This window comes from Helicoverpa zea, chromosome 20 (assembly GCF_022581195.2).
Source record: "Helicoverpa zea isolate HzStark_Cry1AcR chromosome 20, ilHelZeax1.1, whole genome shotgun sequence".
Lineage (NCBI taxonomy): Eukaryota > Metazoa > Arthropoda > Insecta > Lepidoptera > Noctuidae > Helicoverpa > Helicoverpa zea.
Window position 1 is genome coordinate 680703 of NC_061471.1, and position 26422 is coordinate 707124.

General features: G+C 38.8%; 2 protein-coding genes across 10 annotated transcripts in view; both read left to right on the top strand.

Annotated features, from left to right (window-relative positions):
• The window catches only part of LOC124640217 (AMP deaminase 2-like), a 56681-nt gene that overhangs the window by 19340 nt on the left and 10919 nt on the right, over positions 1–26422 (top strand). For 6 of the 9 annotated variants that reach the window (XM_047177888.1, XM_047177893.1, XM_047177897.1 and 3 more), the window contains exons 2-6: positions 8054–8195; positions 14757–14919; positions 21643–21823; positions 22998–23217; positions 26041–26166. In XM_047177888.1, coding sequence (XP_047033844.1) covers positions 8054–8195; positions 14757–14919; positions 21643–21823; positions 22998–23217; positions 26041–26166 — 832 coding nt within the window. Of the gene's footprint in view, positions 1–3663; positions 3937–8053; positions 8196–14756; positions 14920–21642; positions 21824–22997; positions 23218–26040; positions 26167–26422 lie in introns of those variants that run through there. The other 3 variants (XM_047177891.1, XM_047177890.1, XM_047177889.1) reach the window with 2 other exon arrangements.
• Positions 15357–21416, top strand: LOC124640216. The gene has a single exon (XM_047177887.1). The coding sequence runs from the start codon at positions 15922–15924 to the stop codon at positions 21157–21159; it is 5238 nt and encodes a 1745-aa protein (XP_047033843.1). The 5' UTR covers positions 15357–15921; the 3' UTR covers positions 21160–21416.

The window sequence follows — 26422 nt, forward strand, 5'->3', positions numbered from 1 at the left end:
CTGAGACTAGGTCACTTTGTCGACTAGTTTTTGACAGTTTTACGCTAGACAGTCAAATAGAATAGGTGGCTCACTTAACTTGTTTGCTAACGAATGTAGGTTAATGGCTAGCAGGCCCTCAAATATGATGACGTGGATTTTATATGCATAAAATCACAAACTTTGCATTTTAATGAGTATCGTTAATTAGTGGAGAATTTAATTAAGTTGCACAGTTTTAGGGTATCCAAACGTTAGTGGCAATTAGCGTTATTTATCGAGCAACTCGCGTAGAAACTAAAAGCGAAGTAGTGAAAGTTTTTCCGCAATCATTCCTTTAAAACTCGTTCGTTCATGATTTAAATATAAATTCTTCGTTTCATGGGAAACATAAACTGGGATTAACTGTTTATGGGCAATAAAGTGGTGGAACATATGCATGTTAAACATCACGACACCGGTGACAGACATAATGAATTCGCTGCTGTGTGTGATATCGTGTTCAGTCAGCTGTAGATCGAAGAATGTTTTGGCAAATAAATCATAGCCAAAATATTAATCTAGTGGTTACTTATACGAAAACTCCTAATAGGGTGTTGGTGAGAACAAAATTTAATTAAGTGGTCAATACGCTAGCAAATTAACATCGAAGTGTCTTTTGAATGGTTGTTGACTCAGACAAAACTCAGACCTCCGTAGACAAGGAAAATCATTATTGTTTAACGTTAATCATTTTATATTAATAACAAACAACAAAAAATGTTTATAAATCGCAAAAACTATACTGCCTGTCTGCCTAAGTCTTCAACTTGTCTACATTCGTTCATAATGAATAATTCATTTATTCTAATGCTTTTGGTACACAATATGGCATTGTTTGCTTTCGATTACTCGGGGTCTAGTAAAAATACGTTAATCTTTAAAGTAGGTATAAAGTACTACAAAATCCATAGAATGAAATAGAAATTCATTCAGGATCAGTGAATTATGTCGAATCTCTATTTTCTTCAAAAAAATTGAGTGTTATATACCATGTTAATGAACTTTCCAAAATATCGTTACTTTCCTCTAAATGACCAAATATTTATTCTCAGTCACCCATAACTAATATAAACACTAAATATTTTCCAATAACCTCAGTCCTCGTAATTGTGGTGTTCTGCACCTAATTATGTTTTAATGGAAAAATTCCGTCATCGGCCGCCATTGTCGTGCAGACGTCGGATAGCTTCAGACTCATAAATTAGCTATAAGTGGGCTGTTAGGGCTAGCCTTAGGTTTGTGGCAGCTCAATAAAAATACGCGTATAATGGATCTTGATTATTAGCGTTAGATATATGTGCCAATCTATGAATGTTTAGTCACCTTATTATGAGTAGGTACATCATCATTTGTTTAGATCTTTTTGGGACATCATGACAATAATATTCATCATCATCATCAAAATTCCATCTCCGATCGCAAAACAATTATTGTAATCTTGGATTATAGTATCCTGTGGTCCTTTAATGTCGTAATGAAGAGTTGAAACCTAGTCTATGATATTTGCTTCATATTATATCAAGGTGTACTTAAATTCAATTACCTACCTATAACTAAATCAGTATCTAGTTTCGATAAATCGTTAGCTGGTGAAATAGAGTTAAAGTGTGCAGCAGGTTCGTTAAACTTTGCGATGGAATACGAATCGAGTAAAAGGCAGCGAAGTGTTTCTAATCGCCAACAGGAAACCTTATACGGTTAAATGGTAGGATATAATAATAATATAATATAATATAATAAATGATTTATTTCTCTCCAAAAGGTACAGAGTTTGGTTCATGTCATATGTCAAATCATGTTTGTCACCTTTGTGAGAGCTGGAGTCCATAGTGGGTACGGGACCTGTATGACAGATCTCCAGGCCCTCACCCTCTTAAGTTATAACAAATAATACTATTATGTACTAATTCGAACACATAAAAGCCTTCACGTACAGAGAGGAATAACCAAGATAAAACTAAATTTTTAAAACTAAAAAACAAAATGGGGTTTTATGTGTATGTGGTGTGTGATGTGTTTATGAGTGTGAAGTGTATTGTGTGTGTCTGAAAGTTAATATAAGGTGTGTATAATAGAATGTGGTCTACAAGTTTTCTATCTGATTACTTTATGAAGAATGGATGAAGGATTCAAGGAAAATTTACTTATTATTTAAAGACGGCAAGACACCGGACTGACTGCATTATAAGTACATACTTACCATCATGACCTACTGAAACAGGAAGAAATATCAAAATCTGTTTATGAATTTCATGACTCATTTGTTCAAATTAGATTCGGAGTTAAATTTAGAACGAGACGTGAAGGAATGGGCAATATATTATAAAAATAAAGCTCAGTTAACCAATATGCTGCTATTCATCGATCTTTCAAGGTGTTTCAAATTTTAGCAATGATTGGGTTATTTTAAGAGTGAGGGAGTTGAAAATAAATGGTACATAATTGGAATTGTAATATATTTGCCGTGTTATGTGTGACACTGCAAAGAATTCACATAAACCAGAGACAAGTGATGCCATAGCAAACCTACATAATACAACATAATACACGAACCTAACACTCATACGTTAACAAACGCACAAAATACTCAAATTGGATGCTAAAATGTCAAACGATATAATTCTGAGTATGTATTGTTTTTATCAGATTTCCACATCGATTTATATGATGTTACAGCAGCTTGGAACATTTTGTTACAATGAATAATGATGTAGTGAAAAACTTGATATAGTTCGGCCATTCAGAGAATGCGTTCCTGACACGTCGCGATTGAACTGACGACGTAACTACATTCATTGATTATTGATATAATAATGTTGTTTTAATGCTCCTCAATTGTTAAAACGGTAAACAACCAGCAAAAATATTTTTATCGTAACTGCAACGCCATTGCAAAGTTACGTCGTCAGTTCAATCGCGACGTGTCAGGAACGCATTCTCTGAATGGCCGAACTATAGTCATTGAGTCATTGTTTACTATTTGATGGAAATCTTGCCATATGCAAGAAGATTAAAACTGTTCAAGGACTTAGTTACAGGAAAATAATAGTAGCTTAAGGTTTATCCTTAAAACTGCATGCAAATGCATCTTCTTTGTGCAGCAGTACTTTTATAAGGTCATACGTTGTAGCTCAACAGGGCTGACGTAGCCGCTCAGCTGTTGGTCGCCATTGCGGGCCACACAAGGGTCGTATTTGGGTCGAACATTATAATCTGTTGCCACGCGCCTTTCAATCTCGTGACGCAATGCCGCTTTATTTTGCGTTCTCATTTTAAATGTTTATAAACTTATTACATTTTATCGTGTATTATGACGGTCTTGAAAGGTCGTGGGGTGAGAATGTCTCGAAATTTTCCGAAATTATGGTCAATAGGGTTATTTCTGTACGAAATTGTTAGTTAACTTTTCGTCATATTTTTATTAGGAACATAATCTGTTGCGATGTGCAAAAGTGACTGCGTTAGAGACTAATGTTTCATACAATTTCGTAACTAACAGCAATATCAAACAAAATTATCGCTAGTGGTGTGCAGATGAATCATTTTATTGATCAACTACTTTTCCATACTTCCGTTAATGTAGTGGCTATCATTCGCCGCGAAGATTTCCGGCCAGTCACCAGCCCACTTAACATTCATATTTGGAATATTTTACTTCATTCAACAATATCACGTCGATGCGAGCGGTCGCCTTACACAGTGTCATTAGTTTTTAACTTATCGATAACCTTTCAGTGATAATGAGTTAACTTCAAAATTTATGCTTGTTAAATAATATTAGTACTGTGAGAACAAAGTGTTATAAGTGCCTTGTGAAGATGTATAGCTTCGATAAGGATTTGTGGCATGTGAGGAGACCTTCGGAGTCTCAGGACTCTCAGGAGACTCAAAACACTGCTTCTACCGAGAGACAACGTAAATATTGTTTATATAATTTTTTTAAATAAAACTCAGATTTCTTCTTCAGAAATGCAGGGCAATATTAAAATTAAAACGCGAAGCCTTAATGAAAAAGCTTTGGAAGACTTGCTATGAAACTGCATAAAAGTTTTTATTCTGTAAATGGAATGTAAGCTCGTTGTTTTTTTCCATGAAGCCGTGCTAGTGGTTCGTTCGTGATTGGTTTTCTGCGAACTGGATTTGAAATTTACGTTTTTTCGAAGTGATTTTCCGGGAATTTGTGAGAAGTCGAAGTAGTAGGTACTTAGTTTTATGAAAAATATCTGAAAGCTTCGCATAGCTAAATTAGAAAAAATATTTTTTCTCCGTCGAACAAAGATTTACAATCCATGTTCTTATGTGAATTAAGTTTCGTTTGAGCACTGTAACATCGAATAAGAAATAATTCATTGGAAATATAGCATATAAATACAAAATGGCTTACAGCAACCTTTTGAATTCTACTTACAAAATCACGGAAAAAAAATTGCCCCATAAAAATGATGACATTGCATGAGATGTACCAATAAATCAAATCAACGAGGTTCCTAAAACACGTAAATACAACACGGAATTAAGGAAATAAACCACAAATCACTTTAATAACACATCAGGATCATAAAATTGGCTTCGCTCGCATCCTAGCAGTAAATATATGGTCTTACGCATTGCGCACAAGTAAATCGCGTGCTTGCGAGCCGGGCATTTTGACGATTACTGCAGAACACTACTACATACGTTCGGCATTTTTTTTATGTTTTAGTGGATCGATAGCTGAAACAGTTAATTTTATCTATGTTGCTGATAAATAAGTTTCTTTTGTAGCAAATAAATCTATGAATATAAATAAATCGACAAAGATGCAATTATGAGAAAATGTGTTTAAAGGAACATTTTTAAATTATTTGGGTTGCTAACGCTGATAAATATAATTGATTTTTATCAGCAATTGTTTTACAGTTTAGAAAAATAATGAAAAATTGAAACTACATTCGTGTAACGCGTATTATTATACTCATACCTACCAATTACATTACATACAAGAAATTGAAATCAATTAATATTTCCGGAATGTCCCACAATATTCAAAAACCATTGTTCCCGTAGTGTATCCATTATTTTGGGCCTAACATAGAGATGTTAGGCCTAACATAGAGATGTTCTTCTCGTTACAAAATCGACGCAAAAATAAAACCAATTTCGAAATATTAATTAATTAATACATTCCACAAAATGTCCTAATTAGGAGCAATTACATAGTGGTCCCTTCTGAGTAAAATATTACCTAAGTAGTTGTAAGGCGTAGCTAGGGGATGCCTTTGCGTAATAAGGTTATCAACGATGCTGCCCAGCCAGTAATCTCATCTTATAGGACCCATGGGATGGACCGGATAGTGAATTCTAAAGTGCAGCTAGTTAAGTTACCTAGACCCACTCAGAAGTATCTTAGGGTGCGTCTACACGGTGCTTGTAGCTACAGCAAGTTAACATGCGCAAGTGACAAGTGACAAGAGCACGCGGGTGGGTATTTTGCTTTGATACATGCGCGAGTCGCTAGACCCGCACGTTTATAAAATGCATGTCACCCGCGCATGTGCCTCAACATGCGCAAGCTACTTGCACCGTGTAGATGCACCCTTAGATAGGTACTAAGTGTAACGTCGTTTAAACCTAGAATTTTAAGTAGATGTTTGCTGACTTTTAACATTATTATCTAGTCTCTTGACCCCTTTAACAAAATATCAGGATTCTGTTAACATTACGGCTTTAACAGATTGTTATATTATCAAGTTGAAGACTTTGTTTATTCTTTTGGTAGGACGTGCTAATCTCATGAATTACTGGTTCGATTTGAAAAATTCTGTGAGTGTTAAAAAGCTTTATATACTTATGCGTTCGAATTATATAATGCTGTCTTTTCAGGTTGTTTTGTCCTAATTAGTGATATGTCTTTCGCATTTATTCAGCCTGTTAGTCACTCTCTATCTATCAACCATTTTCTTGATATTCCAAGAAAAGCTATACAAAACTGCTTTTATTTTCTCGCTCTATTAAACATAACGTATCAATTCGTGTGCTCTGAACTATCTTGCCGTCTGCCCGCTTCCTCGTGAGTGAGTATCTGTATCAAGTGAAGCTGTATCGAGAACTCCAATCGAGATGTCTTTTGAAGCTTGCATTTTATGCTTTTGATAGATATCGATGTGGAAGAAAGCAGCCAATATTATCTATGCTAAGATAATTAATAGGTAATATTTTTTGTTTGTTTAAAGGCTCCGAAACTACTGAAACGATTTGAAAATTGTTTCCACTGTTGGAAAGCTTCAATCTTCCCAAGAAACATAGGCTTCATTTTATCCGGTAGGAGATAGATCCCACGGGGCGCGTGTGATAGGCTGGTCTTAAAGTGATAGTATGAAACCGGCTTCTTTTTTTCGCAATTATAAATTAAATCATCATTATTTAAATGAGAATGTAAAACAAAACTATAGTCTACAAAATGTTAGATTTCCATTAGCCTCAGTTTACTACACACATAGCTGAGATAAATAACAGTTTTGCTAATTAGTCCCCAAATCGATTGAGAGCGGATTCGTAAGTTCGTGACCCCTGGCCGTTACTCGACGCCAGACGTGTCAACTTACTGCTTACTTGAAAGGGGATTTAATACTGAAAACATTGCTCTTTGGTCTCTTTCATTATACTTTAAAACTTTAAAGGGTGTCATTTTTGGAAGTAAGGAACTGAAATTATAAAGTTTTTCATTTAAGCTTGCGCTACCGTAACGTCAGAAGGTATTAAAACATAGTATAACATGGTATTCTTATCTCATTCTTTCATTCCTTCTCTGTTCATACAGAGAAGACGCTGTGCCCTACAGTGGAACAAATAACATGATAAGATGGTATGAACAGTGGGAAAAAAGCCTGAAGTCTAGTAAAAACTACTGACGTACTAAGTGGCTAAGTTCCTATATGCAAACTTGCTAGTATTGTGCTCCTGTAGGTTGTGGAGGTCATCTCATGTAAAGAATTGATGTTGAGCATTTAGGTTCGCTGAAAACTGTCCTCAACCTAGTTTTCAAAACACTGGATGGATGATGACATTTTAACTATGAATGAAGTATGGATTTAGTCACACATGGGCTAAAGTTGAGGCAACTTTAGTTCCTATCTAGTAGAATCTGAAGATTCTGAAGAATACTTTTCATTCATCCATAATGTGGCTCTATTCTAGTGACTGCAAACATAACAAAACGATCAAATCTTACTATTCTAAGAAGATTGATGCCGATAACTTAACTATTCAAGTAAAGTTTACCGTATCACCCAGGATTACGAGAAAATGTCTGACAAGTCTGTGACACTTCACAGTATTATCTCTTTATTTACTTATTTCCTAGAACTTCGTTATTAATTTATCTGTTCCTATAGGCACAGAGTTGATCTAACGCCTACAACACGATACAAATAAGCATATTCGATATATTGACAGCTCTGTCACTGGGCCGATGTTGGCAAGGGTGACTGCAGTATCATTTTATTCCCATTTATTATAACCTCAGCATTGAGCTCTATTGAGCTATATTCTATTCAATTGTAATTATTTCGCCTATATGCTTGTTTCATAAATTGGTTTTTGATTCATTTATTGTCTGAACGGTTAACAATATCTAGCTAGATTGCTTGATTTGATTTAATTTCCAGAGCCTATCAAGTCTGATTTGATGAAATTAAAAACACAGTTATTAAATAATTTCATTTGTATCAGCTCTATTGAGTGTTTCATTATTTCTTAGGACAAGTTTAACGTTTTACGAAGGTTCTAATATACTTCATCATCGTCATCATCATCTCAGCCATAGGACGTCCACTGCTGAACATAGGCCTCCCCCTTTGATCTCCACAGATACCTGTTGGAGGCGACCTGCATCCAGCGTCTTCCGGAGACCTTTGTAAGGTCGCCTGTCCACCTTGTTGGCCAGACGAACTAATATACTTACTATGTTGTCCTAATATATGTACTTAGCCATTATTATTATTTCTGCCCTCAGTATCTGACTCATATTAAGCAATAGTCTTCCTTGTTACAGGCAGCGAGAGTCCAACAAGTGCAGTAGGGGCGGAGGCTCCCCGGGAGCTCCCGAACGAACTGTCGGCGCCCTACGAGGTGCCGCAGTTCCCCATAGAGCAGATTGAGAAGAAGCTGCTTATTCAGAGACAGCTTAATGTCAAGTAAGTGGAAAATAAAACATGTTTTACTTCGATATGCTAGAGGAATCAAAAACCTCGACATTGTGCCAAAAAAAAATACATCAGTGCTAGCGAAGTTATAGGGGGCCTTCAAATTCATACATACGTACGTGTATGTATACAAAACAAATAATGACTACCTACTATACTACCCTATTTCCAGTGGTGATATTCAATGTCTCCATTGGTTTATTTCTTTACCGAGAGTCCGGTTTCGGAGAATAAAACATCTTCCATAAGGCAGCTTAGTGTCAAGTAACTGTTGCTGCTTCTGAAGTGTTGGGTGTGACTGGAGATCTTAGGTCAACTTACATGCTATGTGAACAGACTTTCGTGTTGTAAAAAAATACTAAACAAACGCTGTTAATGATTGGAAGCTGGAACCTCCTTTAATCAGTTTTGATATAAGTGGATCTATTTAAAGTTTGTTTTGGAAGTATTAAGTTATCATGCTCATCCTCCGGTCTCTATTCAAATTTAATTAGGGTCCTAGCGCCAGTGACATAATTTTTTTCATTAATGTCTTCCATACACTTCATTATTCATGACTGCCTCGTTGGTTTAGTGGTCGCAAGCGCGGCTGCTGTGCTCGAGGTCTCGGGTTCGATTCCCGGGTCGGGCCGAAATCGCTTTGTGGGTTTTCTTAAACTTTCACCAAGCAGCCCGTAGTCTGGAAGTTGGTGATTGATTCACCCGTGCATCGGAGAGCACGTAAGAGCGGGGGCACACGATGCGTTGCGGCGCCGCACCGCAAAGATTTCACCGTGTCAGTGGGCACACGAGCGGTGCGGCGCCGTAACGTTATTATGTCGCAGCGGCGCCGTAGCGTTGGACAATATGTTGTCCTTCCTCGTGACGCAAAACAACTGAGCGGTGCCGTTTCGACGTCGCTACGCATTCACCCCTCCCCGCCTCGTCTTGGTGGTTGCAAGTCCGGTGCGGCGCCGGAGCGCATCGTGTGACATGCCGTAGATATTTCCGGTCCGGCGCCGCACCACCGCCGCAACGCATCGTGTGCCCCCGCTCTTAATGTCGGTCCTGCGCCTGATCTCTTTCCGGTCGTGTCGGATTGCCGTCCCATCGGGTTATGAGAGTGAAAGAATAGGGAGTGCACCTGGGTCTGCGCAAATGCTCGTGCACTATAATGTCCTGCGCAGCTGGCTGATCTCCTCAAATGAGAACAGCCGCCGTGGCCGAAATCGGCCGTGGACGCCATTACACTTCATCAATACATAGTTGCTATAGATAGTCATAAAAAATAGAACGCTTTAAATAGCTTCCATGCAAACGTGTCAATGGAAAAAGTTATAACATACACAACACAATAGATTCAGAATCATATGAAATTGTTTATCGATTTCGAAAGTTTTGTTATATCGGCATTGAAAACGTTTCAATACTGAACAAGTTTATTATTTGAGCTCAAAATAAAAACGGATTACAATAGAAAAGCCATTGTTTGTAAACAATACAATTTCAATTACAAATACGTCAAGCCTGGACGATTTGGGCAATTGACCTATGTTTTTGCCTAAAATAAATAGGAAAGGTTTTACCTATTTCATTCTTATATGAGCTATTTCGTCTTAGTATAAGTTCTATGCTGTACATTCCGGTTTACCTTAACCTACCTAATTACTTCCCTGTCCCATGAGTTGATGAGTCATATGTGATACGCACATTGTTTAACTCTTGTGCCTGTATCGTGGACAGTGCAGTGGTTAAAGGACGAAGAATTTGGTCCTAAGCGTCACAGATTACTAAACTGTAGTTACAATGCAGAGCCTCAATCGTAATACTTTGACATTACACTCGTGATCTCTATTTATGACCGGATCTCTACTTTTGACCGTAGGTATATTTAAATGCTGCATACGTCTGCTGCCATTTTCAACATCGTATCTACCGAAAATTCCCATCCACCTGTAAGTAGGTACCTATTGATCAGTCTACCAAAAGTCTAAAACATTCGTGCCTCCTACCACTAAACACATGGTATAGTACAAAATGACTGACATGCCTGTGTGTTTGTGTAATTCAATTTGCGTGGCCGTGATTTCAGTCAGGGTCACGCGTCACGTGTGGGTTTCGCTTAGGAGCTGTTCAAATTCGGTTATTTTATATCGACTGTAATACAGTTATAGTTCGGCCATTCAGAGAATGCGTTCCTGACACGTCGCGATTGAACTGACGACGTAATAACATTCATTGATTATTGATATAATAATGTTGTTTTAATGCTCCTCAATTGTTAAAACGGTAAACAACCAGCAAAAATATTTTTATCGTAACTGCAACGCCATTGCAAAGTTACGTCGTCAGTTCAATCGCGACGTGTCAGGAACGCATTCTCTGAATGGCCGAACTATAGTGCTAGTAAAACTGCATAAAATGATTTGTCTCATGAATTTGTTAGTTTGAAAGCATTAATGTCTGGAACTACTGTTTCAGTTTCATTGTTAGATTGGACATTCATCGAGGAAGATTATGCTTAATTTTGTTTGAGTGTGCGAAGTAATTACCACGGCACGGGTGGGATCGTAGGTGGAACCTAGTCGTCTAATAGGCTAGTAGGTAAGCAGTGTTCTTGTTTATCACGCCACGGGTACCTAATTATAAAATCCACCACAAGTTTCATGTTACAATGGACGCAAACACACATGCGTTCGTCTATTATCTCAATTCCATAGCCCGAAAGACGTCAATCCGATACGCCTGGGGAGATACGACACAGGACCAACCGGTTTAACGTACCTATCTAGGGTATTCTCCAAGGCCCTTGTCTTGGGGGAGGGGTCTCAATAAAAGAAAATGGTGATGCTGGAACTGACTGCATTTATCGCGCTCACTTCCACAATGGGTGACGTCAGGTAGGTGCACTGCACAACTTTAGGCTAAAGACTTTATTTAGGGTTTGATTCGATTATGTATTTTATCGATTATATCGATTAAGCTTGCGTCCGAGGGAACTAACTACTTCTTGAGCCTGGAAAAAAATCTGAATTTGCTAGGAATAAGTCTTGGTCCTATGTGATTAACAGAACAAAATGGTCTGTTAAGAATTAAGCATTTGTTATCTTCTGCTTTCCCTTTAACGAACTTCATCACACTATGTTATGTCTAACTAACTAAGTAATTAGGCCGAGTAATACACTGTAGGCCATTCATAACTGATTATCTCGCTAACAATAAGCAATTATGTAAATCGATAAGCGTTCGCTATGAGTCAATTGTCATTGCTTGTCATAAACATTGCCTCGCCCTCTCGTTACTTTTATGAGCTATTTCGTCTGCTCTAGCTCATAATGGAGGCAATAAAAACAGTAACTAAGTATTACTGTATAATCTAGACTAGGGTTTGGAATTATCCCAGACATAGCGTTGGCTTTTCTTTGAATTCTTCTACTTTAAGCATTTTCTCAACTTGATCATGTTTTATCTAAATTACATCATGAGACCTAAGCCATTTTCAAATATGACTCGAAGCATTAACTGAGTCATCAGCTTTCATCATCTGTCTGATGATGATATCAACATTATCATCTTTGCCTTTTTTATCCAAGTATAAACGTCACAAACGTTACGTTGCCCGTATAAGAGGCGTTAAGTACCGCCATTGTTCCAAAGGCATTAGAGGTAAGACTTCTGCCACCTCCAGTCTATAAATATTCTCAAAGCCTAAGCTCCTCTCTAAAGCCATCGATAAACCTCTTTTTGCGGTCGCCACGTTTACACGAGGCATGCGATACACCGCTGAGACTCGATATTATTAGTGGGAAGTAATTGGATTAACCTTGAAGCGACAGTAACCCTTACCGCGGGGGATGTCGCGGCATTTGTAATTTGATTGCATTGCAACGCGTGTCGTTGGCAGAACGCGTCCGTGTCATTGCCACCGTTTAGATATTCAAAAACTTGTGCCGATTTGGCGGGAGATGTGAATTTGTGACAGTTTTATTGTCTGTGGTGTTGACTTTATAATGTTTGGAAGCAAAATCGAATGTCAAAGATGGACATCGATGAGGAAATCGTCTTTTCGGTAAAATTATGTTTTAAATTTTGAAATGAATCCTTAGGTACCTACTCAATTAGTAGTTGGCAAAAAAAGGCTTTTTGTATGTTACCGACAATTTTCGGGTCCAATTCTCAGAGTTATTGAAAAACGGATATCCGATGTTTTGTATTCGTTCGTTTCAAATTCCGATGCGTACGAGTGTTGTTATAAAACATCCGGAGAGAAGGCTACGGTGAATTTAAAGTGGCATTTTTACAACAAAAAAACTTATTCTACTACGTAATACTTACTTATACAGTAATCGCTTATATATTTAGTAATCTGTGCTTATAACTTTTTTAGTGTGCTTGTACGTAACTCGTTACTTGCTTTTTGAAACTCCGTAATATTTGTTAATATGGAAATTAATTTGAAGGAAGGAAAAAAGAAAAATATTCACGCCATTTTGTGTGGTTAAGTTTAAAAATTAATTTTGCGACGAAATTGATTTCGGGCAAACTTATGTTCATATAAATTAGTTTTATTTATGGCAATTATTGTTATTTATCAATGTAGCGTGTGAATTTGATTTGTTCATTAAATTATTATCAGTTAAAATATATTGAATTATTTAACTTATTCCTTTAAAATAGCTAGCATTGGCGTTTTTAGGGTTCCGTACCCAAAGGGTAAAACAGGACCCTATTGTTTTCGCTCCTCTGTCCGTCCGTCTGTCACCAGGCTGCATCTCATGAACCGTGATAGAGAGCTGAAATTTTTACAGATGATGTACATATTTTTGTTGCCGCTATAACAACAAATACTGAAAACTAGAATTATATTTAGCCGACTGCTGGAAAGGTATTTTTATCACCTTTATGTATATGTATCAAATTGCACCTAGTGTCAATTAATGGACCGGTATCAAATAACTGATTATTCAGTGACATACTGTTACCTGAAACGCCCACTGCTTCCTGTGCATATGGACTCAGCTTATCTAAGACAATATATCGAATTTAATTAGTTATATAAATAATGGATATTAAGGTATTAAATTCGTGGTGGCCTAGTGGGTAAAGGACCAACCTCTCGAGTATGAGGGCGCGGGTTCGATCCCAGGTCAGGCAAGTACCAATGCAACTTTTCTAAGTTTGTATGTACTTTCTAAGTATATCTTAGACACCATTGGCTGTGTTTCGGATGGCACGTTAAACTGTAGGTCCCGGCTGTCATTGAACATCTTTGGCAGTCATTACGGGTAGTCAGAAGCCAGTAAGTCTGACACCATTCTAACCAAGGGGTATCGGGTTGCCCGGGTAACTGGGTTGAGGAAGTCAGATAGGCAGTCGCTTCTTGTAAAGCACTGGTACTCAGCTGAATCCGGTTAGACTGGAAGCCGACCCCAACATGATTGGGAAAAGGCTCGGAGGATGAAGGTATTAAATTACAAGTACATATTTTGCATATTTTATCTTGTAGAGAAGTGAATAACCGCCTCGCGGGTCGATTTTAGGATGGCTGACCATGTACCCTACATATGTCATGATTTCATCCGTGTTTAGAAAGGGAAATTAAAATTTTGCCCGTAACAATATTTCTTCTCTGCCTATTCCATAACAATAGGACGAAATATAATTCCTAGTTAAACTAATAAAGTTAAACTAATAGTTATAACCACTATTACAGTGTTTTAAAACAGACCCGTTTGCCCACAACCTAATTACTGGTAACCGAATAGAACAGCAGTAATGTACTGAAATACTTAATTAACGAAAATACCGCAAATGGTAATGACTTGTGTACATTTGAGTATTTGAGCAATTATTGCGAGGACTCCAACCATATTGTCTCATCTGTAGGACATCAATCATTTGAGGGTTCATTTGTAATGCTGTATTGACTTTGATGGTGCTTTGGCAATATTGGGTTACACTTCCAAATTGTTTATTAATTGATTGACAAAAAGGACCATTAGCTCTTATAGTTCGGCCATTCAGAGAATGCGTTCCTGACACGTCGCGATTGAACTGACGACGTAACTTTGCAATGGCGTTGCAGTTACGATAAAAATATTTTTGCTGGTTGTTTACCGTTTTAACAATTGAGGAGCATTAAAACAACATTATTATATCAATAATCAATGAATGTTATTACGTCGTCAGTTCAATCGCGACGTGTCAGGAACGCATTCTCTGAATGGCCGAACTATAACTACCGTATAATATACCTAGAAAATGATGGGTCTGGAGTCTGGACATTACGTGATTGGCTATGTAGAAACAATTAAAGAAACAAAACGAGGGCGATTGGAATGACCACAAAAACGCTCGGAAGTCCGTAACGATACGCCATCTACTCGTAGTTTGGTTCTTACAACACTGAATCTTAACTCGTCCTTTCTTGTATAGTTGTGTAGTTTGTAGATTTTTATAGTAATAGAAAGTAATTTTAAGTTTGTAAATTATATAGTTTGTATTATTTACTTGATTAAAGAATTTACAAAAAAAATGTTGTTTAAAATCAAAATCTAACATTTTTGTCCCAAGGGCGGCAGAATGCGGTCAATCAGTGCGATCGTTCGGCGGCAGCGAGGCGGGCGGCGCGGGCGCAGTGTTCGACGAGCGGCTGCGGGCGGCTGATGATGAGGAGACCGACTTCGTGCTGCCACACTTCCAGAGAGTTGCTATCAGTGGGGAGGATACTTCTGGAGTGAGTTGATACAACATGTTGCATTGTAGGGTCCAGTATTGCATTGGAAAGTGTGCTTTATCTAAAACCCACATTACTTGTCAGTGGTTTGTTGATACACAAAGCCTATAGCTACATACTTTATGTCTATAAGTAGAGGAACATAACTATTTTTGCTTCGCTTAGCTAATGTGAGTTAGGAACTATAGTTCGGCCATTCAGAGAATGCGTTCCTGACACGTCGCGATTGAACTGACGACGTAACTACATTCATTGATTATTGATATAATAATGTTGTTTTAATGCTCCTCAATTGTTAAAACGGTAAACAACCAGCAAAAATATTTTTATCGTAACTGCAACGCCATTGCAAAGTTACGTCGTCAGTTCAATCGCGACGTGTCAGGAACGCATTCTCTGAATGGCCGAACTTTAATATTATTTATTTAACCACTGTCTACGCATCGTCATCAATCGAACATGTACCTGCGATTCCTGCGAGCCCCACTGGATGGCGTTACGATTTTAGTTCCAAATTCCTCCGCGCGCCGCGCCTCATGCACTGGCAAATTCGCTCGACACTTGCGCACACGATATATAACAAAATTTTGTTTTATTGTAAACCAATCGCTGATTACACGCCTTATTACTATCGAAGAAGATCTTTTATTCATCTCCAAACATAAGTTGGTCCTTCGAGCCGGATGCAGCGGAAGAAATCGTTGCGACCAGCATAAATCGGACGCACGAACGACGTCACCAGCAAGAACATCTACGGACCCATGGTACCAGCATAAAAAGGTCAGGCCAATCATCCTTATCAATCCTTAGCCCTTTTCTTTATTGTGTGCTTCATTTGTGTTGATAGTGTTGTATTGTGTTGTGTTGTGTTGATACTTAAATAATTAAAAACGCGTAAGTTTCTTTCGTCTCGTCGCTACCCTCAACTTAAAAATATAAAAATATCCTTTGTTAATCTTAAGTACAAAATAACGGTTTCCACTGCCTTCCACAAACTACAAAATGACTAGAACTCCATCAAAGGAAAGTCGTAGCAGTAGTGAAGAGTTAATTAAAGATTTAAACAAAAGAAGAGGTGTTGTTCGCGGTAAATTTAGACTATTCATGAAATATGTGGACTCGGTAGAAGTAATGACTACGACTGAAACCATAAAATCAGAATTACAAACTCGTTTACAAAAAGTAGACTTACTACTAGAGCAATTTACAGAAATTCAGGATGAAATAGACTTAAAAATACCTGATAGTCAAGTAGAAAAAGAACTATCTGAGAGGGAATCTTTTGAAACCAATTACTACGCTTATGTGACCAAAGCTAAGTGTATTATTAACGCAGATGATGTTCAAAACAGTTCAAAAATTTTTAGTAAAGTTAAATTGCCTACAATTTCACTTCCATCCTTTGACGGATCTTATGATCATTGGTTGGAGTACCGCGATACTTACCTTTCTCTAGTACATAACTCTAAAGAAATAGATAATGTGCAAAAATTCCATTACCTACGATCTTCTCTTTCTGGCAGTGCATTATTGGTTATTAAATCCTTAGAATTCTCCTCAGAGAATTACAATGTAGCATGGGAGTTATTAGAAAACAGATTCAATAACAACCGTTTACTTGTGCAAACCCATGTTAAAGCTTTATTCTCTATGACGTCGCTTAATAAGGAATCACCTAATCAAATTCGTAAACTCATTGATACCGTTCTCAAAAATCTACGTTCCCTCAAAAACCTCGGCGAACCAACTGAGTCGTGGGACACGTTGATTATTTATTTAATTACATCTAAACTAGATTCTGTTACTGAACGAGAATGGGAGACTCACAAAAGTTCAATTATAAATAGTCAAAATCAGTCAATTTCACGTACAAGGGTTGATGATTTAATAACGTTTCTTAAAAATCGGGCTGACGTACTGGAAACTATTAATTTTGCACATAGTAAATCATACACAGATAATAACATAAAAAAACCGTCACAGTCACAACAATCAAACAAATCACATAGTTACACATCAACACAAAATAAACAACCTAATAATAAAAATTCCAAACGTCCTCGTATTTGCGCTATGTGTCAAGCTAATCATCCGCTTTATTCTTGCGAGTCATTCTTAAAATTAAATATTAATGATAGAATAAAATTCGTTAATGAAAAGAAGTTATGTTGCAATTGTTTACGCGCTAATCACTCGGCAGATGAGTGTTGGTTTGGTCCGTGTAAGCAATGCAACAAAAAACACAACAATCTACTTCATGATAAATGTGACGATAGCGCGAGTGTATCCACCTCGCCAGTCGTTGCGCATAATTCTCAGGCATCGTCACAGAATACAACTAGTGGTAAGTCTTTACATACTGCCACATTACATTCTGCATCTCATACGACACATCAGAGCACTACTCATTCATTATTAGAGACTGTCCTGCTGTCTACAGCTTTAGTTGAGGTTGCAGATAAAAGCAATAACTATCACACTACTCGCGCTTTACTAGATAATGGTAGTCAGCATTCCTTTATAGCGGAATCATTATGTAAACGACTTAAACTCAATTTAATACAGTCCACTGTGCAAGTCTCCGGAGTAGGTAACTCGGTGACTAATTCTACACAATCTTGTGAAATTAATTTGAGATCTAAAACTACACAATATAACACACGCATGAAGTGTTTAGTTTTGAATCAAATAACAGCTCAATTACCATGTTTAGGTACAACTTCAAACATAAATATCCCTGATCATGTACAGTTAGCTGATTCGGAATTTTATTCGCCATCAGAAATCGAATTATTAATTGGGGCAGATAAATTCTGGGAACTTTTAACTGATGGACTGATTCGCCTAAGTAGTGGTCCATATCTTCAGAATACTCAGTTAGGATGGGTAATATCTGGCCCATTGCTGAATAAAAAAACTTCACGCAACAATCGAGTTCAATGCAATTACTCACAATCATTAGACGCTCAACTTAGGAAATTCTGGGAGCTAGAAGAACTACCTCCGCAAAATAAATTAACTAATGACGAGTCTTTGTGTGAAAACTTGTTTTTACAAACTACGTACCGCGATAACACGGGTCGGTTTTTTGTGCGCATTCCATTAGCCGAGCCCAGCGATACACTGGGAGATACGTATGCGCTCGCACTTAATCGCTTTCACGCACTTGAACGAAAATTAGATAAATCTACGCCTGAATATAAAAGGTTATATTGTGATTTCATGAATGAATATTTGAGTTTAGGTCACATGAGTCGAGTCAATTCTTATCCATCACCAAATTATTTTCTACCGCATCACGGTGTTTTAAGAATTCATAGTAGCACTACGAAACTTAGGGTTGTTTTTGATGGTAGTGCGAAGTCAACTTCGGGTAAATCGCTTAACGATATTCAGCATATTGGCCCTAGTTTACATAATGATGTTTTCTCAATCTTGTTACGATTTCGTCAATTTAGATTCGTTGCATGCGCCGACGTCGAGAAGATGTTCCGGCAAATTAATCTACAACCGGATCAAAGAAATCTTCAATTAATTATTTGGCGAGAAAATAAATCCGATGAACTCGGTGTATTTCAGCTTAATACGGTGACATACGGTACCGCGTCCGCTCCTTATCTAAGCATTCGTTGCATCAAACAGCTGGCGTCGGAATGTAAGGATGACGTCATAAAACAGGTTATCAACGAAGATCTGTTTGTCGATGACCTAATTACAGGTAATGATGATAAACAATGTTTATTAGATATTTGTACCAAAGTAAATGATACTTTAAAATCTGGTTGCTTCCATTTACGTAAATGGTTGTTTAATTCGGAATCATCTACAACAGATCAACAAAAAGATTTATCTTTAGGAGAAAATTGTTTAACTAAAACTCTGGGTATTGGTTGGTTAAATTATTTAGATTTATTATATTTTACGACAAAAATTGATCAAAACTTTACTCATGTGACTAAGCGCGTTATCTTGTCCGTTGTTTCACAGGTGTATGACCCATTAGGCTTGTTATCACCCGCAATTATAATTGTGAAAATACTTTTACAGAAACTATGGCTTTGTAAATTAAGTTGGGACGATCCAGTACCAAATGATATTCTGTCTACGTGGAAAAACTTTATTGCCACTCTTCAACACTTACAAGACATAAAAATTCCTCGTCATGTCAGGGAAATAAATACAAATTATACAGATTTACACATTTTTTCGGATGCATCACAGGATGCATATGGTGCATGTGCCTTTATAAGTACATACAATGACAACTCACCAGCTACAGTTAGGATACTTTGTGCCAAGACCAAAGTCGCACCAATTAAGCCAGTCACAATACCGCGTCTTGAGCTGTGCGGAGCGTTAGTTGGTGCCAAGCTGTATCAAAAAATTGTTCAGTCATGGAGATTGAAATTTAACCACATATATTTTTGGTCTGACTCAATGATTGTCATAAATTGGATTAAAATGTCACCTAATTTGTTAAAAACGTTCGTGCAGAACAGAGTCGTGCAAATCAACGAACTGACTGGTGAGTTGCCGTGGTTACATGTTGCTGGTAAAGACAACCCGGCTGACCTCTTATCTCGCGGGCTCACGCTCGACGCGCTTCAAAGTACAGATATTTGGTGGCACGGGCCAGCATTTTTAAAGGATATGCACATGAATTTTAAATATGACAACCAGAATGAAATTATAAATTTAAACGATTTACCAGAAATGAAATCAAAGGTTTTATTTACACAGTCGACTTATACTAGTATTTTTATTTTCGAACGTTTTTCAAATTTTAATCGCATGAGACGTGCAGCCGCTTACGTGTTACGATTCATTAATAATGCACGAATTAAAAGTAAAACGGAACGTAGCATTGGTCCGTTAACGGCTGATGAATTAAATAAATCAACGTTAGTTTTAGTACGCTTAGCACAACATGCATCATTTGCAGACATTTTGAATCAATTGATAAATAACTTACCTGTAAAGTCGATGAGAAACATATCTAGTCTTGATGTGTTCTTGGATTCTGATCGCATTATAAGAGTGGGAGGTAGATTAGTAAATTCACGCACCTTCCCATACAGTAAAAAACACCCTATATTGTTATGTTCAAAACATACCTTCACGCGACTACTTTTTCAATTTGAACACAAACGTCTACTCCATGCTGGTCCACAGCTTCTCTTGGCTACTATCAGAGAGAGTTGGTGGCCACTCAGGGGTCGTGATTTAGCTAAGCAGACGGTACATAAGTGCATTATATGTACTCGCCAGAAAGGGAAGGCACTATCAGTAAAAATGGGTAACTTACCCTTTGAGAGATTGGAACCGGGGTATCCTTTCTTGCGCTGCGGTGTGGATTATGCGGGACCTATGTTTATATTGAATCGGAAGGGAAGGGGTTCAAAACTTGAAAAATGTTATGTGTGCCTATTCATATGCTTTACCACTCGAGCGATACATCTAGAATTGGTCACAAGTTTAACTTCTGAGGCGTATTTACTTGCTTTAAAAAGGTTCCTATGTCGTCGCGGAAAACCCGCTTATATATTTTCCGATAACGGAAAAACATTCGTAGGCGCACTCAAGGAATTTTCAGATTTTTTAAATCATAGTGAAAATGATATTTTAAATTTTGCAGCAAATGAAAATATTAAGTTTAGCTTTATACCTCCGTACTCCCCACATTTTGGAGGTTTGTGGGAGGCAGGGGTCAAATCTTTTAAATATCATCTCCGTCGCGTAGGAAACGTTAACCTCACGTATGAGGAATTTTCAACATTATTAGCACAATTTGAAGCCCTCCTCAACTCCAGACCTATGTATCCCATGTCTTCAGACCCAAACGACCTACTCCCTCTTACACCAGCCCATTTTCTGATTGGCCGGCCGCTCACTGCACCTGCCTGCGAAGACCTCACAGCTTCGAATACATCACGCCTGGTCCGCTACGAGCGCATCGAACAAATGAGGCAAAATTTTTGGAAACGCTGGTCGCAGGAGTACGTTTCGGAACTGCAGACAAGGACCAAATGGCAGTACAACACCGGCACAATAGCACCCAATACATTAGTGCTCATCAAAGATGACAATTTGCCACCCTTAAAATGGCGTCTTGGACGAGTCATAACCACTTTCCCTGGGAAGGATGGACTAGCACGTGTAGCTGACATCAAAACAGCTAACGGAGTAATACGACGGTCATACCCCAGATTGTGTCCGCTACTACAGGAGGAAGAACCTTAACTTCTCCCAACTTCTACTTCTGCGTTGGAGGCTGTCACTCCAAGGCGGGCGGCATGTCTACGCATCGTCATCAATCGAACATGTACCTGCGATTCCTGCGAGCCCCACTGGATGGCGTTACGATTTTAGTTCCAAATTCCTCCGCGCGCCGCGCCTCATGCACTGGCAAATTCGCTCGACACTTGCGCACACGATATATAACAAAATTTTGTTTTATTGTAAACCAATCGCTGATTACACGCCTTATTACTATCGAAGAAGATCTTTTATTCATCTCCAAACAACCACCACCACCTTACCACTGCCAATGGTATAGAGGAACACACTGCTTTTCGAAAGCAGTCTAGTAATTTTGCGACTACTCTTAGTACTATATCGGCTGCAAAAATAATTTCTACTGCCTTCAATACTTATCAGGGTTCCTGCTACCATCACTTCACATGGGCAAAAGCTGCTGGTTTTAACAAAGCTACTTTTCTCCAGGTCCCTCTAGAAGATCTGCAGCAGGCCTCCTCGTACCTGGTGCAGGCGCTGGAGATGCGCAAGCGATACATGGAGATGTCGCAGCAGAGCTACGCGACCATCACGGCGCGGTTCGTGCGCAGCACTGATGCCAACGCGCCCGCCTACGTGCCCAGCGTGCACGTGCAGAAGCATATAGCTGGTACGTTGTTTGCTTCATTATCTCCTTGCAGGTCCCGCTAGAAGATCTCCAGCAAGCGTCCTCATACCTAGTGCAGGCGTAGAAACATATTGCTGGTAAGTTGTTTTGCTTCATTATCTCCTCACAGGTCCCGCTAGAAGATCTCCAGCAGGCCTCCTCGTACCTGGTACGGGCGTGGAAGCATATTACTGGTACGTTGGTTTTCTTCATTATCTCGTCCAGGTCCCTCTAGAAGACCTCCAGCAAGCGTCGTCATACCCAGTGCAGGCGTAGAAGCACATCTCTGGTAAGTTGTCTCCTCGCAGGTCTCTCTAGAAGATCTGCAGCAGGCCTCCTCGTACCTGGTGCAGGCTCTGGAGATGCGTAAGCGATACATGGAGATGTCGCAGCAGAGCTACGCGACCATCACGGCGCGGTTCGTGCGAAGCACTGACGTCAACGCGCCCGCCTACGTGCCCAGCGTGCACGTGCAGAAGCATATTGCTGGTACGTTGGTTATGTGATCTAAGATAAAGATTTAAAAACTGAAAATTTTATTCGCGTTCATCATCCTCCGAGCCTTTTCCCAATCATGTTGGGTCTAACCGGATTCAGCTAAGTAGCTCCTCAACCCAGTAACCCGGGCAACCCGATACCCCTTGGTTAGACTGGTGTCAGACTTTCTGGCTTCTGACTACCCGTAACGACTGCCAAGGATGTTCACTGACAGCCGGGACCTACAGTTTAACGTGCCATCCGAAACACAGTCAATGGTGTCTAAGATATACTTAGAAAGTACATACAAACTTAGAAAAGTTGCATTGGTACTTGCCTGAAAATTTTATTCGCGTTACGAAGTGAAAATTCTTTCATTCATATCTGCCCGACACGTGAAAAATGTTGCCTTATTCGCTAAATTATTGAAAACTGCATGGATGTAGTTGGGTGTAAAATCAATAAGTACAGCAAAGCAGGAATGATTAGCACAAAGAACAAGCTATGTTCACATTTATTGCATCTACATAAACACTTTTACTGATAGGTTATCCTTTTGCCAAGTTATTAATCGCATCATCATCTGCATATCCATTCCCCACGTTATTATCTTACAGCCTATCCACGCCCAACACAGGCGTCTTCATCTCTCTAGCAATTTAGAACTCTCCCATATAAAATATTTTATTCTTCTATCCAGATCACATCGTCCACCCCCCATTCAGAGCGGGCAAGGACCCGTGGGAGTGCCACAACCCTGACCCAGTGGACTACATCATCAGGCCCGACCGGGGGGTGTTCAACTTGTACAAGAAAGGAGAGGACGGACAGGAGACGAGGCTGCCGTACGAGTATATCACGCTGCAGCAGTTTATACAGGACAAGAATACTATGTGTAATATGATGTCGGATGGGCCGCTGTGAGTATCAGCCCCGGATCTTCAATTTTTTTTAGACGGGGCAAAATCTGCAAAATGCCGCCCCGCCTACCTACTTATGTTTATTTTCACCTTTATCATCCATATAATTTTAGCTATCAATATGTAGGCAGGCAGGGCCGTCTCTAGCTCATGTAGCGCCTGGTTGCAATCATCACCCAAGCGCCATCTATGTATTGAAGTACTTAGAGTAGTTACAAGGAATATAAATAAGAACGTTCGAATGAAGTGCACTATTTGGTAGGTAAAGGACTTCAAAAAATTTGTCAAATTCATTGTAGGCTCAAACTGTTGGCGGTCTAAGTTATGAAGGTCGAGACAGAACGATGTAAATGTAAAAAGCAGCGCGAGCGAAGCGAGCGCGCAAATTTTTTAATTTGGGACACAAAAAGTTAATTAGTTTAAAAAAGCGCTGTAATAAGCAGCAAGCAAACTTTTTTGTTTTTGAGGACTCCATAAATATATATTTTTTACTACATTTGACCAGTGGCGGCGTAGCATCGGGTGGCACCCGGGGCGGACTACTTATCGAGCATCCCCCGCCTCCCCAAAAAAAAACGACAGAATATAATCACGTAGTAAAAAAAAAACCTACAGTGAGCCCCAGAAATGTTCGAGATGTAGGACACAAAAGATCCCAATTTAAAAAAAAAAAACGGTAAATGAATCCGCGAGCATAGCGAGTGCGAAATTTTTGAGTTTGTTAACACAAAAGTACTCAAACAAGTTTGAAAAAAAAAAACACCGGAAAGTGAGGCAGCTGCGCAAAATTGTTTGGATGTGGGATACCAAAGTCCTCCACCTCCGCTTACAAATAGCGCCTAAACAACTTAAAAATAACCACTGTAAAGTGAATTTTTTTAATTGTTACTTTTGAGGACTGTAATTTAACTCTGAATTAAGCACAAATAAAAAGAAACCGTGACTGAAGCGAGCGTCAGTTGTTTTTGCTACTTCGGTGCTTTAAATTTTTGTTAGATTGAGTACTCAAAAAACAAGGGCAGAACAAAATAGAAATTAAGAAAGAACCGCGAGCGAAGCGAGCGGATTTTTTTTTTCTAACTTTGAGGAATTAATTTAAGTAATCAGATAAAGCAAACATATAAGAGAGGGGTGACAGTCGGACTGAGAGGGGTGACCGCCTCGATGTCTCGCGCATGCTCTGTCGTAGTTTTGTTTAAAATTTGAATATAAATAAAATGAAACAGTAAATGGTAGTGAACCTAGGCTTCGCAGATAAGAATGTGACTTGTCCCTTCTGCCCGCGCCATCCTGGTCATGCAGATATGTGTCGACCAAGATGGCACCCCCCGAGATGTGGTACCCGGGGCGGACCGCACCCTCCGCCCCCGCTTACGCCGCTACTGCATTTGACTTATAAAAGTTAAGGCAGTGTGGACTTTAGTTATAAAGTCATTGAGGCAATGCACGTATAATATTGCGCGAGCGAAGCGAGCGCGAAATTTTTTGAGCCCGCGACACAAAAGTACCTGATAAAGGACATTGTAAAGCAACAAGTAGCCACGTAAAGCGAAGGCGACTTTTTTAGAAACTTTGCTTGTCAGTATCGAAATGTAATTTCATCGAAATTTCCTGGTGGTGGGGCGTCCCATGGCGCCCCTGAGACCGAGCAAGGCGCCCGGGTCATGCGCACACCCTGCACCATAGGTTAAGATGGCGCTGTAGGTACCTAACCATTACAGTAATCTGTGATGTAGGATTTAAAATAAAAATAAATATATGCGATAAGCGTTCCTGGCTCATAGATGATCGCAAATAATTTTTAATCAGTTTTAGTTTGCTAAAACTTCGCCTCGTGAATAATAAATGTTCGTGCAGTGGTGCAGGGTATCGGTCAAGTTGATATGGCCATGAAATAGCTGTACTTGTGCTATTATTTATTCCGTGGTCAAAGTTAAATAAATGATGAGTTATCCATCTATCTACTACTCTGAACCTACAACACGTTATCCATTGGTCTGTGAAGGGTGAATTTGGCAGCCGCCTGATTTTGCCGCCCCCTGAATTTGCCGCCCGGGGCACAGGCCCCGGCTTGCCCCCCCCTAGATCCGGGGCTGGTGAGTATTAATTCTAAAACAAACCTCATGATATTTTTTTTATTCAATAATTCTAGTTCATCTTCATTATGTATTCCTAGTTTGTAGTTGATAGGTTTGAGGTCCCAAATAAGACGAGAACTTAGGTATAAACTTTTGGCTGAATTTTGGAAACTTTTACTCGGTGGCAATTACACTGTTCTTTAGATCCACATCCTCCATATTTAGTCGCCATTATTCGTCCAAACTTTTTTATTACCTCGGCTTGATGACCATCCAGTTCACTGAGACTACTATACAAGCTGTTGATTTGCATCCGTGCCATATTCAAGGAGGTAATTATGCTAATGATTCTCGACCCAAATCAATAAAAAAATTGGCGTAAACGTAACTTTAACGTAATTTTTTTTCTTTAATTTTTTTTCGGAATTCCGTAAATGTCATCTAGCCTTATTTAAACTTGGCACGTATGTTACTGGCATTAAAACCGTGCTGCACCCTCACACAAACGCAAACACAAAGCATACGCAACGATCACTCATAAATTTCATTCATAAAATTGGATTACTTCTGAAATACCACGACATTACAACGACAAAAAAAGCAGTGCATATTAGTTATTTCCCATGTACTGTAATTCCAATCGATTATTTACGTATTGTATGTCCTCCTCCTGAACTATGGCACAAATGCAAATCAACACCTTGTATAGACTCAAGTCCTTCTAATATCAATTTCCTTATTTCAGTAAATCATTCTGCTACCGTCGTCTGTCGTACCTGTCGTCCAAATTTCAGCTGCACGTGCTGCTCAACGAGCTCCGGGAGCTTGCCTCCCAAAAGGCTGTACCTCATCGGGACTTCTATAACATCAGGTAACCATTACATGAAGATTGAAAAAACTCAGAAAGCTTCAGAAGGCAGTCCAATGGGTTCTAAAGTTTGTAACGATGATACATAACAGACAAAAGATTCCACTGACTCTTATTCATCTGTCTTTTAATATGTAGAATCTTTCAAGGTTACGTATAATTCGTAAGCAATGAAGCATGAATCAGTTTGTTAACCGCCACACCAAAAAAAAATTTACCTACATACCTATATTTTTCACAGTTAACACATTTTTGTTTA

Bases quoted from the DNA above. Each gene is read 5' to 3' on its own strand.
- LOC124640216 (XM_047177887.1), top strand. From the start codon at position 15,922: ATGACTAGAACTCCATCAAAGGAAAGTCGTAGCAGTAGTGAAGAGTTA.